The sequence below is a fragment of the Lampris incognitus genome, chromosome 8 (genome assembly GCF_029633865.1).
Source record: "Lampris incognitus isolate fLamInc1 chromosome 8, fLamInc1.hap2, whole genome shotgun sequence".
Lineage (NCBI taxonomy): Eukaryota > Metazoa > Chordata > Actinopteri > Lampriformes > Lampridae > Lampris > Lampris incognitus.
The window spans coordinates 23,528,553-23,544,190 of record NC_079218.1 but is presented as its reverse complement, the minus strand read 5'-3'; the positions used below and the strand labels follow the sequence as shown (position 1 = coordinate 23,544,190).

Sequence of the window (15,638 nt, the reverse complement as noted above, 5' to 3'; positions counted from 1 at the left end):
TAACCATAAATTTGGGCCAACTGATAAACTGGCAGAGAAAGAGAGTATAAGATACTGGAGTCTTCTTATGAGGCTGGAGGCACTGCATTTCTGGAGACGGTTGCTGTTGAACCATCTTGATTATGGTCAGCTATGCTTCCCTCCTTTCCTCTAAACTGGTGGCTTCACCGAACCTTGGTTTGAGGCCTTTGGTTTCCCTTGCACAGTGCTTGAGTCTGGTGATAGCTTTCACCATTCTTGACCAATCAGAGAACTTGTGTAGGCGATCTAACAGCGACCTTACTTCCGTTGCCTGGGTGTCATGAATCTGGACCTTCTTGAGCTCTGGGTCACTACTTGCAATCTCTCCCACCTTGACTACTCCACTTGGTAGCTCTTTCTGCCAAAGAAATTCTGGGCCTGTGAACCAGTTAGAAACTACAAGTTGCTCTGCTATGAGACTTCTTGAGGCGTGATCTGCTGGATTCTCTTCAGAAGCCACATACCTCCACTGTGCTGACTCTGTGCTTTGCTTGATGTATTCCACATGGTTTGCTACAAACACATGAAATCTTCTGGCTTCAATATTGATGTTAAGGACAACCCTTGAATCAGCCCAGAAGAACTCTCGTAGGAAATCCACTTCCAGTTCATTCTTGAGCATGTCACTGTTGCGGACAGGTACCACTGCTGCTGAAAGCTCGAATCTTGCTATGGTTGTAAGCTTAGTAGGGGCGACTCTTGACTTTCCCATGACTAAGGAACAGTGGACTTCATTAGACGCACTGACTGCTCTGAGGTACGAGCACTCTCCATAGCTTGACACGCTGGCATCGGAGAAATGGTGGAGCTCATAGTACTGGGCTTTGAAGCTTGATGGAATGTAGCATTTCTTGATCCTCACACTAGCCAAGTTTTGCAGGTCTTGGGAGCCAAAAAAAGCCCAAAGGGTAAAGATTAATGTTCCTGCTGGACAATGTTATCCAAAGCGCACGGCAAAAATTACAAAGGAATTACTTTAAAAGGGTTACGATTCTGAAACGGTCCAGCCAAAGCCTAGGCTTAAAGCCCATTAGAAATCTGTGGTATGACTTAAAAAATTCTGTCCAGTGTCCACTGACACTTGCCATCAAATTTGTCTATGTGACATCTTCAGCCTTTTTTAGACCGAAGATGTCACTTAGTTGAGTGATAAAATGTATCTGTCAATAAACGTTGTATCCAGATGAACTGATTCAACCTTCTTTGATTTTCTTACCTGGATTATTGAGCATGCATCAAGACACTCTCATCTGTTTTAGTGAAGTATTACTTCAAGTGATATTTCACATCAGTTATTTACTACTTTGTGGTGGACACGTATTGGGGACAGAATTCAACCCAGGAACTAAGGGTTAAGTCATGGTTGCCCTGGCAGGTTAACGCAGGGTTAAGTTATGGTTGTCCAGCCAGTTTTCTGGTTATTCTTGCCACCTCCGCTCAGTCGAGCTGTGGGTTTTGTTTGTCTCGCTGATTTACCGTGGATTAAAGAAAGTTGCCTACACGGCTAAAGTGTGAACCTACGGTCTTCTCCGTTACTTCGGCTCTACACTGGTGACCCCGACGTCGGTTTTCGGATAAGTTTTCTGAAACCACACACATTATGGCTACGAACGCCGTTGCAATTAAACTGCCGGAGTTTTGGGAGTCTTCCGCGGCTACATGGTTCGCGCAGGTTGAGGCGCAGTTCGCGCTCAGAGACATAACAGCAGACGAGACCAGGTACTACTACGTAGTGGCAGCGCTGGGGTGCGCTACGGCTTCCAGGATAAGCGGTTTCATAACCAACCCACCGGCCGATGGTCAATACGCCGCACTTAAACATCTCCTCCTTGACACTTTTGAACTGTCAACAACGGAGAGAGCACGTCGCCTCTTCGCAATTCAGGGCTTGGGAGATGGCAAACCATCGGAGCTAATGAGCAGGATGTTAAACCTACTGGGTCAAGAAAAGCCATGTTTCCTGTTTATGGAGCTGTTTCTGCGCAACATGCCGCCCCACGTCCAGACTGCGCTCGCTAACTCCACCATCACTGATCCCCGTGAGCTGGCAAAGGAGGCTGACCGATTCTTCGTCGCTACACAACGTTCCTCCCATGCCGGGGTGCTGGCTCCTACCTTCACTGGCCCCCCGCCGACATCGCGGGCGTGGCCCGACGGTGGCGCCACAGCATCAGACCGCTACAAGCCCTCTGGACTCTGTATGTACCACGCTCGATTTGGTGCGAAAGCTAAACGGTGCCGTCCCCCCTGCAACTACAGGCCGACGGGAAACGAGAGGGCCAACACTCAGTAGTGGCCATGAGTGTTGGCGATACGAGCAGGGTACTCTTCATCCTCGACACCATCTCCGGTCGGCGATTTCTTTGTGACACGGGCGCACAGAGAAGCGTGCTCCCTGCTACTGACGTCGACATCATGGGCGGGGAGCGGGGCCCCCAGTTGGCGACGGCTGACGGCAGCCCTATCCACACCTACGGCGTGCGGTCTGTAGAACTGTGTTTTGGTGGACAACGTTTCACGTGGGAGATCGTCATGGCCAATGTAACGCTTCCCCTCCTCGGAGCTGATTTTTTGTGCGCTTACGGTTTGCTAGTGGACATTCAGAACAGCCGTCTGGTCGATGCCTTAACCTTCTCCTCCTTCGCATGTACGCGGAGGGAAGCGGCCTATGCAGGTCTAGCCAACTCTCTCTCAGAGGCAGACAAGTTCACCCGCCTCCTCGCTGAGTTCCCTGACCTCACCCAGCCTACCTTCTCTGCACCCACCGCTAAGCATGGGGTGGAGCATCACATTGCTACGAAGGGGCCCCCGGTCTACGCCAGAGCCAGGCGTCTCGACCCCGCCAAACTCGCCATTGCCAAGTCTGAGTTCGAGCACCTGGAACGCATGGGGATCATCCGCCGCTCTGACAGCCCGTGGGCGTCCCCACTCCACATCGTCGCTAAGCCTGATGGAGGTTGGCACCCATGCGGGGACTACCGCCGACTAAATGACGCCACCACGCCTGACCGCTATCCTGTCCCGCATATCCAGGACTTTTCTGCAAACCTGTCTGGCAAATGCGTCTTCTCAAAAGTCGGCCTGGTCCGTGGTTATCATCAAGTTCCCGTGCACCCCTCAGACATCCCCAAGACAGCGGTGACAACCCCATTCGGCCTATTTGAATTCCTACGAATGCCATTTGGACTCAAAAACGCGGCCCAGTCCTTTCAGCGGCTGATGGATTCAGTGCTCCGTGGCCTTCCTTTCATCTTCGTCTATTTGGACGACATACTCATCGCCAGCGCCTCCGAGGAAGAACACCTGTCCCATCTTCATGCCCTCTTCACACGCCTCAGCCAGCATGGGCTGATCGTCAACCCGGCGAAGTGCCGGTTCGGGCTGACAGCCATTGATTTCCTCGGGCACCGCATCACTGGGGACGGGGCAGTCCCCCTGCCCTCAAAGGTGGAAGCGGTGGCGGCCTTTCCGCGCCCCCAAACAGCTCGTGCGCTCAGGGAGTTCATCGGGATGGTGACATTCTACCACCGCTTCATTCCTCGAGCCGCCTTTATCATCCGGCCACTGTACGAGGCGCTGAAAGGCATGTCCCCCAACCAGGCGGTCGACTGGACAGCAGAGCGGGACCGTGCGTTCACCGAGACTAAAGCTGCGCTCTCCCAGGCTACCCTGCTAGCGCATCCTTCACCTACAGCGCCTATTTCCATAACCACGGATGCATCGGACTATGCTGTTGGTGCGGTTCACGAACAGTGGGTGGGGGGGGCTTGGCAGCCTTTGGCCTTTTTCAGTCGCCAGCTTACACCCCGAGAGCGCAAGTATAGTACTTTTGACAGGGAACTCCTCGGTCTCTGGCTCGCCGTCCGGCATTTCCGTTTCCTGCTAGAGGGCCGTGAGTTTACTGCGTACGTGGACCACAAGCCCCTCACGTTTGCCATGTCCAAGATGGCCGAGCCATGGTCCGCTCGCCAGCAGCGACAACTCTCCTACATTTCGGAATTCACTACCGACATCCAGCACGTCGCTGGTAAGTCTAACCAGGTAGCTGACTGCCTGTCTAGGGCAGTGATTGGAGCGGTCCACCTAGGCCTTGACTATGCACAGATGGCTGCTGACCAGGCCACGGACCCGAGCATCCTCCGTCTCCGGGCCTCCGACACGGGGCTCCGCCTGCAGGACGTTCCTTTCAGCGACACAGGTGTCACCCTCCTGTGTGACGTCTCCACAGGACAGCCCAGGCCCATCGTCCCGCACAGCTGGAGACGCCCCGTATTTGAAGCTGTGCACGGCCTCTCTCATCCAGGCGGTAAGCCATCCGTGCGCCTGACCTCTGCTAAGTTTGTGTGGGAGGGACTTAAGAGAGACGTGAAAGCGTGGGCCGACTCGTGTGTTGCCTGTCAGCGGGCTAAGATACACCGCCACATTAAGGCGCCCCTGGAACGCTTCGCAGTGCCGGAGAGACGATTTGACCATGTCCACGTCGACCTGGTTGGTCCCCTACCCCCCTCCCATGGGTTCACCTACCTCTTCACTGTGGTGGACAGGACTACGCGCTGGCCTGAAGCTGTTCCCCTGGCATCCACGACGTCTGCTGATGTGGCCCGGGCTTTTATTGGGTCGTGGGTCTCACGTTTCGGTACGCCTTCCGACCTTTCATCTGACCGTGGGCCACAGTTTACCTCAGAGCTATGGAATGCTGTGGGTGAGGCTCTGGGCGTCAAGCTTCATCGCACTACTGCCTACCACCCTCAGGCGAACGGCCTATGTGAGCGCTTCCACCGGTCCATGAAGGCTGCGCTTCGGGCTACTCTCAAGGACTGCAACTGGGTTGACAAGCTCCCATGGGTCATGCTGGGCCTGCGGACCGCCCCGAAGGAAGACCTACAAGCCTCCTCTGCGGAGCTGGTGTATGGCACGCCGCTGCGAGTCCCAGGCGATTTCATGCCCAATGCAACGCGTCCCTGGTCAGCTGTGGACCAACGAGCCTCCTTGCTGGACGGGGTCAGAGCTTTCACACCCGTCCCTACCGCCCAACACGGCGCTCCGGTGTCCCAGGTGCCCCCAGGTCTGCAGTCAGCGGACTACGTGTTCATCCGTCACGACGCACACCGCCCCCCTCTGCAACCCCCTTATGACGGCCCCTTCCGCGTCCTGGAACGGGGAACTAAGCACCTGGTGGTGGATTTTGGGGGCACGGCCGAGCATGTTTCAGTGGACCGAGTTAAACCCGCACACCTGGACTTGACGCAGCCGTTGGAGTTAGCCCAACCTCCTCGTCGCGGTCGTCCCCCAGCTCCGCCTCCTCCCCCCGTGGAGGCCCGAGCTGCCTCTTCTGCTCCTCAGGCCGACCTCCACAGGCCCGCGTCAATGCCTCCCACAGACACTCCGGCCCCTGTTATCCGGAGCCGCGGACGGCCTGTCGTCCACCCGCGCCTGCCTGACTTCGATTACTAGGGCGAATTCTGGGGGGGCTCATGTGGTGGACACGTATTGGGGACAGAATTCAACCCAGGAACTAAGGGTTAAGTCATGGTTGCCCTGGCAGGTTAACGCAGGGTTAAGTTATGGTTGTCCAGCCAGTTTTCTGGTTATTCTTGCCACCTCCGCTCAGTCGAGCTGTGGTTTGGTTGTCTCTCTGATTTACCGTGGATTAAAGAAAGTTGCCTACACGGCTAAAGTGTGAACCTACGGTCTTCTCCGTTACTTCGGCTCTACAACTTGTTATTTCATTGCATAAAAATGTGTAAGTGTTACAAGAACAGAATATGAAAAGTTCAGTGGAAGCGAATACTTTCTGAAGTAGATCTAGATTCTAGATGATAAATATATCGTGATATAGGTTAGGTTTTAAAAAGAGGCTGAAAGGCATTGGTCAGAAACAATGACACCTGGTGGTTATTATTGGATGCTCAGTCAAAGGAGGAAAAACACAAGGGATATTAAAAATAACATTTCAGTATATTCTCTCGCTCTCTCTCACACACACACGCACGCTCACACACAGAGTTTATATAGATATATATATATATCCCGAGCAGATAGTGGCAAACTCTGTCTTGACTTGACGACAGTAGGACTGTAAAATTAGGTAAGGCAGACAGAGAGTACCGGCAACTGTAATGGTAAATGGCATTTCTGTCCAAAGTCAAAATATTTTAACTTTTTGTAGTCCTCCGCGACGGAATTTACAACCGGATGCTACGTAGCGCCCTCACACATGGAGAAAACGTGGGCGAGACAGACATAAACAAGCGATACAACAAATGCAATTCTCTTTCACTATCCATGTTGGAAATAAATGAATGACCTTACATTTTGGAGGGAATTTGTTTTGCAGGGAATTTAACATTAATTTTAAGTTTGCAATAGAATATTAGGTGAAAGCTGATTTTACATCTACATGCATCACTAGGACATAAAATAAACGACACGAAATACATTCATTCATTCGTTCGTTCATCTTCAGCCGCTTCTCCGGGGTCGGGTCGCGGTGGCAGCAAGCTAAGTAGGGCATTTCGGACGTCCCTCTCCCCAGCAACGCCCTCCAGCTCCTCCTGAGGGATCCTAAGGCGTTCCCAGGCCAGATTGGACATGTAGCCCCAGCGAGTTCTGGGTCTACCCCCGGGTCTCCTCCCAGTTGGCCGTGCCCGGTAAACCTCCAAAGGAAGGCGCCCAGGAGGCATCCTAATCAGGTGCCCGAACCACCTCAACTGTCTCCTTTCGACGCGGGGCAGCGGCTCTACTCCAAGCTCCCTCCGGTCTGAGCTCCTCACCCTATCTCTACTAAGCCCAGACACCATACGGAGGAAACACGTTTAAGCCGCTTGTATCCGCGATCTCACCTTTTCGGTCACTACCCAAAGCTCATGACCATAGGTGAGGGTTGGAACGAAGACTGACTGGTAAACTGAGAGCTTTGCCTTCAGGCTCAACTCCCTCTTCACCACCACGGTCCGGTACAACGTCCGCATTGCTGCTGATGCTGCGCCAATCCGCCTGCCAATCTCCCGCGCCATCCTACCCTCAGTCGTGAAATAAAATATATTTTATTCCAATCATTGTAAACAATACAACACCATAACAATATCGTCATCCGTGTTTCATTTTGCCGTCCTGCCTTTCTGTCGGACTGTTTTTTTCCCCGTGCCGTCCAAAAGGGTGTCTCCGTCTGCCGTGTACCATCTGCCTGAATCCATGCGAATATTCTGTTTTTAAAGCGCCACGTTTCCTCTAACGTGCTTGGGAATAGTGACCCACCGAGTCAAACTCCTTGCGTATGCAAAATAACTTGGCTAATTAAAACAAATCCCAATTCGCATAATTAAAAAAAAACACAAAAAAAACAACAAAAACGAAAAACAAAATACAAAAAAACAAAACGGATAAACTATAATCTTAAAGATAGAAAATATACTCTCTACCAATGGGGAGCGGCAACACTCGTCAGACGCATGCAGCCTGCATAAAATTTTACGCGAAGAAGAGAATGAATTAGCATCATGGGATATTAAAGTCATCCGGCGGCGCGTTGCCGCCATGTCTCCAAGAGAGAAGCGGTTTATATTGCACGTCTCTCTTGTATTCTTTGCCATAGTAATATTTTGTCTCGCGCTTTATTATATTCCGACCTTTCTTTACGTTGCTTTAATCCTCGCAGTTTGTTGTTCCGTGTGTTATTGTCATAACGAAGATTCCCTTTACGCCAGATTAGGCCTGAATCCGCGGAGTGGACTGACGATCCCGCCCGTGTTCCGCCGCTGGTTGACGGGGAGGACCGCGATCGGCGTTACGTCGTTTGCGCCAGGGCGGCCGAGAAGTCGTGCCGTCAAAGCCGATGACAGAGAGTCGGATTTGTATTCCCGCCAAAGACTATCCAACACCGACATTTACCGGAGAGAGTCATTAGGACGGGAATCGTTTTTCTTCAGCCCGCGGAATATACACATGGGAAGTTACATCGGGAAACCAGAGAGCCCGGCCGGCATTGTCGAGAGGCCGAACACGGGCAGAGTTGCCATGGTGAACCCGAACCCTCCTGTGCACCTCCGGGAAAGAGTCTCTCGACCCAGCCAGGCGGGATATACGCATACCCCGACCAGAAAGCTGTCATTCTCGGCGTAAGTTAAATTTTAAACTGAGCCACATCGACATGATGCACTTATGATGTTATTTGGGTTGCCTAAATCATGTTAAGTATTGTACGTTTATTAACGCGAACTATTTCGCCGTTGATTGGAATTGACGTTAAATTGATTTACAGCTAACGTAATCAGCCTCACGTTTCATTTTGAAATTCTTCAACTTTTGGGGAAGTTTTTCTTAGTCCATGATAATTATCAGCGAGGGAGCTGCGTTGATCTTACATGTATTTATTTCCGACATTCGACGTCTCGTCATTCCATGTAAGATCAGATGCATTAAAAAACAAACGTTGCAAGTCAGCAGCAGTTTCACCCATACTTGGTTGCTAATTGCCATTTTGAAAGTAGTGACAAAAAGTTGTAACAAAACTTTCAAGCCGTATTACTTTGTGACTTGTTGTGCAAATAAGTAACTACATGTTACAGCACAAATTACGATACTACGACCAGACTGTCCTGATGAATTTCCTTATTTGCACAAAGTTACAAGTCAAACTAAAATTATTCGGATTCCCTAAGTGGTCAACCTCGATTCCTGTCCAACTTTCTGAATGTTTTGTCTTAATACACCTTCTTTTAGTTTTCCAGTTAAACAGAGCGTCCATCCATTATCCAAACCGCTTATCCTACTCAGGGACGCTGGAGCAATCATTGGGTGGCAGGCGGGCTGCAACTGAGCAGTTAATTCTATTCTTGCATTTGCTTCATCTTACCATAAAAATTGTATTTTTTGAGGATCTGCATTTTTTTTGTCTTGTTTCCATCAAACAGTGCTGGATTCAGTGAGTGAAATGTTATTGCTGCATTTATGTCATTTGGATGTCATGAGGAGCATATGTCACTATAGTTTTATTTACAAACTGCCAAACCTCTTTTTAATTAGATAACTGTCATTGAATCATTTGTCATTGTTTGTCTGCAAATTCAGTTTTCTGTTGTTTTTAGCACTTTATTCCTCAGGGTTGAATTATGAATTTGTAAAAAATCTCAAGCTGATCAGTCATATTATTATCAAATTGCCTACTGTGTACAAGGAAGATGGCTTTTGAAAAAACATTTTTTCTCCTTCTTCTTCCTCCCACAGGGAGTCCCTGGGTACTACGGGAAGATTCACTATCACCCCCCAGCGTCACTACCCACTGCAGCAGTCGGGCACCTCTAAAGTGGGTGTCTTGCCACCAGTCCAGTGGGACAGCTTCAAAAAGAAAAACATTCTCAGCCCTCGCAATGCCCTAGCCCATCACAGTCTGGTCACAATTAAGATTGCCAGGCCGGATCACAGCACCCCAAGATCTCCATTGTAATTAAAGTTGTTCTGTTTTTCCCCCCATCATATTGTAGCAGTCATTAAAAATACTACTATAATTTTGCAGCAATATATTACAATTTCTTTGGCATTTATATTGGTTTGGCTGGAAAATGATTACAGACTTTGTGGACATTACCGGCCACTTTGACAAGGAAAAAAAGTTGTTTCCTGTCCTTAAGATAGTCTGTCTTTACTGAGATTGTCTCTCTTTACTGTGACCCGGTTGGTCTGAGTTATGCTGACTCTTGATGTTTTTTTAGAGTGGACTGTTTGAGTTCTCCTGGAGGGTTAGGCTCACCAAGCCAGGAGACCCCTGCAGATCCCTGCTCCAGGGACACCATTCTCAAGGTGCTCAAGGAGAGCCGCAAGAGAGAGGTAGAAGTGGATGATGACGGAAGTTTTACAGCTGAGCAGAAAAAAAGAAGGTAAAAAGGGTGGAGTTTACTGTAATCTGTTTACTGTAAGAAGTGAAGGAGGGAAGTCCCGAGTTTTAGAAACGTATTTCTATTATCGAATATTTAGGAAGTATTAAGGAATAATCTACTACTACTACTACTACTACTTTCAGCTGCTCCCGTTAGGGGTCGCCACAGCGGCTCATCCGTTTTCCATTTCTTTTTTATTAAGTATTGGAGAGTATTAAGGAATAAAGAATTTAATCTGTATGCCTGTCTTATACTTAAGGGTGCTAGTTGTAATATTTTCGTTTTTCTGAAGCACAATAAGACTAGCAAACGTAAACATAGGCTGCTTGACAGTACCTACGGACATTTAATGATGCACTGCCCGATTACTCCCCTGATTTTTGGATTCAAAAACACAGGAGCTGGGCTTGCTGAGTTTTGTCACCCTCAAAAGTCTAAGGTGGCACTCACGGTCATCAGCAAACTGTACAGCAAACTGATCTCTACTCAGGGCGTTTGGAAATGGCAGATGTTGATAAATGTGCTGTGTATCCGCTACCTCGATTTGAATTTGTTTGTCTTACTTTGATTAGTTGCCGTTGTTCTTATCACTGAAAGGTAGAGATCAGAACTCGAGTAGAATTAAACACAAACTTCATTGACTTCTATATTCTACTGCCAAAACTTCTCAGTCTGTTCTCATCTCTGAAATTGTTAAAACTAATTTGGCAGTGAAGAACTTAAATATTGCAATTGAGTTGGTCAGGAAGCTTTTAATTTATTTTCCATTAAAAAGACCCCCAACACAGAACACTTGTGATTTTATTTTTGTATATCAGTTTAGAATTAAAACTTGAAAATTCCTGCTTCATGATACTAGCGATATAGTCAGACAAAATATTAATACTGTAGTTGACTAATAACATTTATTGAACTAATACTGAGACGACTGTTAGCTTTTCTAGTGGTAAGAACCAGAGATTGTTCCTTTCATCTTTGTTCCTTTCTGAGAAAGTCAAGTCAATTTTATTTTTATAGCCCAATATCACAAATGACAAATTTGCCTTAAGGGGCTTTACAGCAATCTGTATCTGTAACTAGATATTTTCAACTCTGATAAATCCAAAGCAAAGTCCAAAATATTGTTGCATTGTGTTGGTCCAGTTTATTTCATATTACCAAATGTAATGCATACCTTTTGTTTAAAGTGCAACCCAAAATAATAATTACTGTATATGAGCACAATGCACATTCACAGCGGAATGTTTTGGGTGCTTTTAGCTTGCTATCTAGCTACAGAGCAGAGAAAGTTTGGCAGAAAGACAGAATTTATTGTAACGGCTCATGCGTTCACATGGAGTGGAAAAAATGTTTAGAGGCCCTTGGCCATATGGGCTGAACTCCATCTGAAACCATTTAGGGTTAAAGTAATCCAGAGATCTCTGTGAACCCATAGTGCATCCTTATTAACTTAATTTGGTTTGGACTTGATTGAAATTGCTTTCACACCAGAATTGTTCCCTACCAAGGTGAACTCAGACCTGTGGTTTTTTAAAAATTTTTTTTTTTTTTAAAGATTTTTTAAAAAAAATTGTTGTATTGGTATTTTTACCTTTATTAGATAGCAATAATGAAAGGCAGGCAGGAAATGGGAGAGAGAGGGGTATGACATGCAACAAATGTCCCCGGCTGGAATCGAACCAGCAACAGTTGCGACCATGTGGCCATGTGGTATATACACTGTAACCATTTGACTACGAAGGCTCCAGGCCTGTGTTTTTTTATTTGATGTTTTGGACTGTTTTGTTGTGCACCTGAGTCCACACACACAGTGCTCACATCTGTCAGTGATCCAAATGTAACAAAAAGTTCATAAAGCCACATCAATTGATAAAGAAGCAATTGATAAAGGATAAAGGTGCAAAGGAAACACTATTTGAAGACCCAAGTCTTCAAATAGTGTTTCCTGTCCATAGTTGGATAGAATTCAGTTATTTGATAGATTCAGTATTTCTGAATTATATTCCTTTTAATTTAACAAGGCGGAGTGACAGTGGTGGGAGTGCCCAATCTGCTTTTGAACCCCTTTTGCCCAACGGTGTGCCATCACAACTTGTGCCTATGTGAGTTACACAATATTTTTGAGGTTATGTCCTTGTCTTTGAGCTTTCTTAACTTGTATTTGAAATGTTGTGGTGAACAATTGAACTGGTCTTAACATCATGTAGATGTAGGCTGGGTGCGCATCTCAATGCAGTTGCTCATAATTTGCACATCTACTCCAGGCCAGGGACCTTGAAGCGAGGAGTGACGTCTGTGGCAGAAGAGACCACCATTAAGAGGTCTCGGACATCCTCCATCAGCTCCGGGAGCTTTGGCCAGGTCCCCAGTGGTACCCTAGGCTCAGCACGCAACCCCATCAGCAGTTCTTACAGTTCTTCCCGAAGCTTTGGCCAGGTAGGACATTGGTGCATAGTAACTGCATTGGCCAGCACAAAACAGTTTTGGGATGATGAACACATTAAACCTTGTGCCTCCCTAGGGTCAATTTCGGCTTTTTTTAATTTGTGATTTTTCAATCCTTTTTGCTGTGTTAATGCACACAGCGTAAATTTTGACAAGGGTTTGATTTTTTTATTTATTTTTTTTAATTTCTGAAGTTCAACCTTAGCTCCTATAATAAGTCTATAATAAACTGAAGCCAAAATATAGACACTTCAACTCTTTATGGACAGAAATGACCCCAATTAAAACCGTAATTTTTGATGCCACGGCCATTACAGCATAAAATCATGCAATCTATTATATCAAGCTTTCAATCTAGAGTCCTGGCCTCAAAATTGTAGTTTTTACTATTTGCTACCAGATAGGGCATTTTCTCGGGCAAACACGTACTATTTTCCTGGATTCCGCTATGGGCATTGCTGCTGTATTTTGGGGCACTGCCGGCCAATGTAGCAAATGTATGCAATTAAAATGTGTATGTTGATATGGATGTCGTAGAGTGGTGTGTGTGCGTGCACAGCTAGAGAGATAGAAATTATTGTACTGCAGGTCACAATTCCCCCCTCCCTGTCTCTCCTTCTGGCTCTCTCACTCACATAGACACACCTTTACCTTCACCCACCCACACATACACACACAGACGCACGCACACGTGCACGCACATGTGTGTGCATGCGCAGGCCTTCAAACTCAATAGAATATAGTATACCTCTAGGTGCAATACATTTCTATATATGAGTTACAGTATAGGCTATTGAGCTTTGAAGGTGTGCGCGTGCATGCATGATGGGGGTGTGTGCATCTTTATAAGGGTGTACTTGTGTGCCTATATGCAAGTGTATGTGATTATATGACCAAATGAGCTGAGAGCAAGTGGTTCTCATGGCGTTTTTTTCCCATTCACTCTTGAGTCATGTGCCTTTGATGTACAGTGATGAAACATGAGTTTCACGTTGACATACCTAAATTCAAAGCCCCTCGATAATTTGTCCTTATCATATGCACATGTATACACACCTATACAGAGGCCCCAAAACACCCACACATACACTCCTTCAAGACAATAAAAACATCGGGAATCTTGCAGTGCTGCAAAGATGCAGCTGCAGGGGATTAACAAAGACTGGCTTTGTTTGATTTTGTAGATTTGAGACCATCAGTGCGTTTATGCAGCTGCTGTCGCAGCCAAAACTATAACTGCTATATGCAGCTTGGGGGGCTGGTCATTTCATACCTGGCAAAATAAAGAGATGTTTCACAGCGCCAACAAGTTTTGGAGAGAATCATGCAGCCTGCTGATAGCGAGCTGGACTCGGATGAGGAAGCCTCCAAAATGCTAAATATTTGGTAGTGATAATCACGATTGAAGTTGGTTAAAAATTTAACTCTGTGAAAGTGGATAATGATATTGATATATAGTATTTTTTAAAGATTATTTTTTGGTATTTTATACTTTTATTGCATAGTGACAGGAAGTGGGGGAGAGGTGTATTTCTTGCAACAAAGGTCGCTGGCTGAATTCGAGCTGGTGACGGTTGCAGCCATGTGGTATGCGCTGTAACCACTCAGCTATGGAGGTACCCCAGTATAGTATTTTTATGGCAGTTTTAAGTTAAGTCAATTTTATTTGTATAGCCCAATATCACAAATTACAAATTTGCCTCAGTGGGCTTTACAGCAACACAACAGCCTGTCCTTAGACCCTCTCGTCGGATAAGAAACAACTCCCTTAAAAAAAAAACCTTGAACAGGGAGAAAAAATAGGAAGAAACCTCAGGGAGAGCAACAGAGGAGGGCTCTCTCTCCTAAGACAGACAACGTGCAATGGATGTTGTGTTTACACAGTTTATGGAATACCACATTGAAAGAGGATAACAGAATTACAATGGAATCATAAAATTTATGAAGAATATGATGCGCAGGATGCCAATCAGTGTCCAGATGCGCCCAGAACCCAAGCCATGTAAAAAAAAAAACAAAAGCCCCAGGATAACAAAAATTATATGGATTTATTTGTAAGATATATAAAAAGAAAATGTGTTGAGGGTAATGCCAACCAGCATCCCTATCACCATGGAGACCTGGGAGGAAGACCGACTGCACATGCACACAAGGGAGACTCACATGACACCATTGACACAAAGAAAAAGAGAAAGAAGATGTTCAGAGAGAGAGAGAAACGACATGAGACTATTGCGTTATGACTAATGCAATAGTCATTAGTCATAATCAATTAACTCACCAATTAGTCATAATCTATACACCATAATCTCGTCGACAGAACAATGGTTGGTAAACTCATTGAGACAGAAACCGACCCGTTCATGCAGTACAGGTTGTGAAGCACTCAATTTAAAGGCAACTAATTGTAAGCTAAGGCAAAAAGATGAGTTTTAAGTTTGGATTTAAAGGACTCAACAGACTGATTGTCTGATGGCAGCAGGCAGGTTATTCCACAAGAATGGGGCCCGATAGGAAAAGGCCCTGCCACCAGCAGATTTCTTTTTTACGGTACATACGGGAGCCCTGTATTTTGAGAGCGAAGCGCTCGAGATGGAATGTACGGTTTAAGGAGATCAGACTGGTAAGATGGGGCAAGCCCATTTAGGATTTTGTAAGTCAGCAGAAGCACCTTATATTCTGATCTAACATGGATAGGAAGCCAATGAAGGGAGGCAAGAATTGGTGTAATATGGTCAAATTTCCTAGATTTAGTTAGGATTCTAGCAGCAGCATTCTGAACCAGAATGTGGAAGACCTGAAAACAGAACATTACAGTAATCCAAGTCTGGATGAAACAAATGCATGTATTAGAGTCTGCGTCAGCCATGGATAGAAAAGACTGAATTTTAGCTATGTTACGTAAGTGAAAATTGGCAGTCTTGGTGATTACTTTAATGTGTTTATCAAAGGAAAGGCTGGGATCCAACGTAACACAAAGATTTTTGGCTGCCACACTTTGTGAAACCACAGAGTTGTTGATTGTTATTGTTACTTGATCAAATTGGTGTCTGTGTCTAGCAGGGCCAATGACCAGCATCTTAGTTTTATCCGAATTTAAAAGCAGAAAGTTAAGTGACATCCAATTTTTCACAGTAGCTAAGCAGGCATCTAAATTAGTAAGTTTAGTATGATCATTAGCCCTTATAGGCACATACAGCTGAGTATCATCAGCATAGCAATGGAAATTTATTCCATAACTGCGTATAATTTGGCCAAGAGGTGAAATATAAAGAGAGAAAAGTAGAGGACCAAGAA

At 46.3% G+C, this 15,638-nt stretch overlaps 1 protein-coding gene across 1 annotated transcript in view; it reads left to right on the top strand.

Annotated features, from left to right (window-relative positions):
• Positions 1–820: 820 nt before the first annotated feature.
• pom121 (POM121 transmembrane nucleoporin) overlaps positions 821–15,638 on the top strand; it is a 37,497-nt gene continuing 22,679 nt past the window's right edge. Inside the window, exons 1-6 of the mRNA XM_056284244.1 lie at positions 821–835; positions 7,423–8,138; positions 9,247–9,462; positions 9,732–9,896; positions 11,918–11,998; positions 12,161–12,332. Of these exons, the coding sequence (XP_056140219.1) occupies positions 821–835; positions 7,423–8,138; positions 9,247–9,462; positions 9,732–9,896; positions 11,918–11,998; positions 12,161–12,332 (1,365 nt within the window). The remainder of the gene's footprint in view (positions 836–7,422; positions 8,139–9,246; positions 9,463–9,731; positions 9,897–11,917; positions 11,999–12,160; positions 12,333–15,638) is intronic.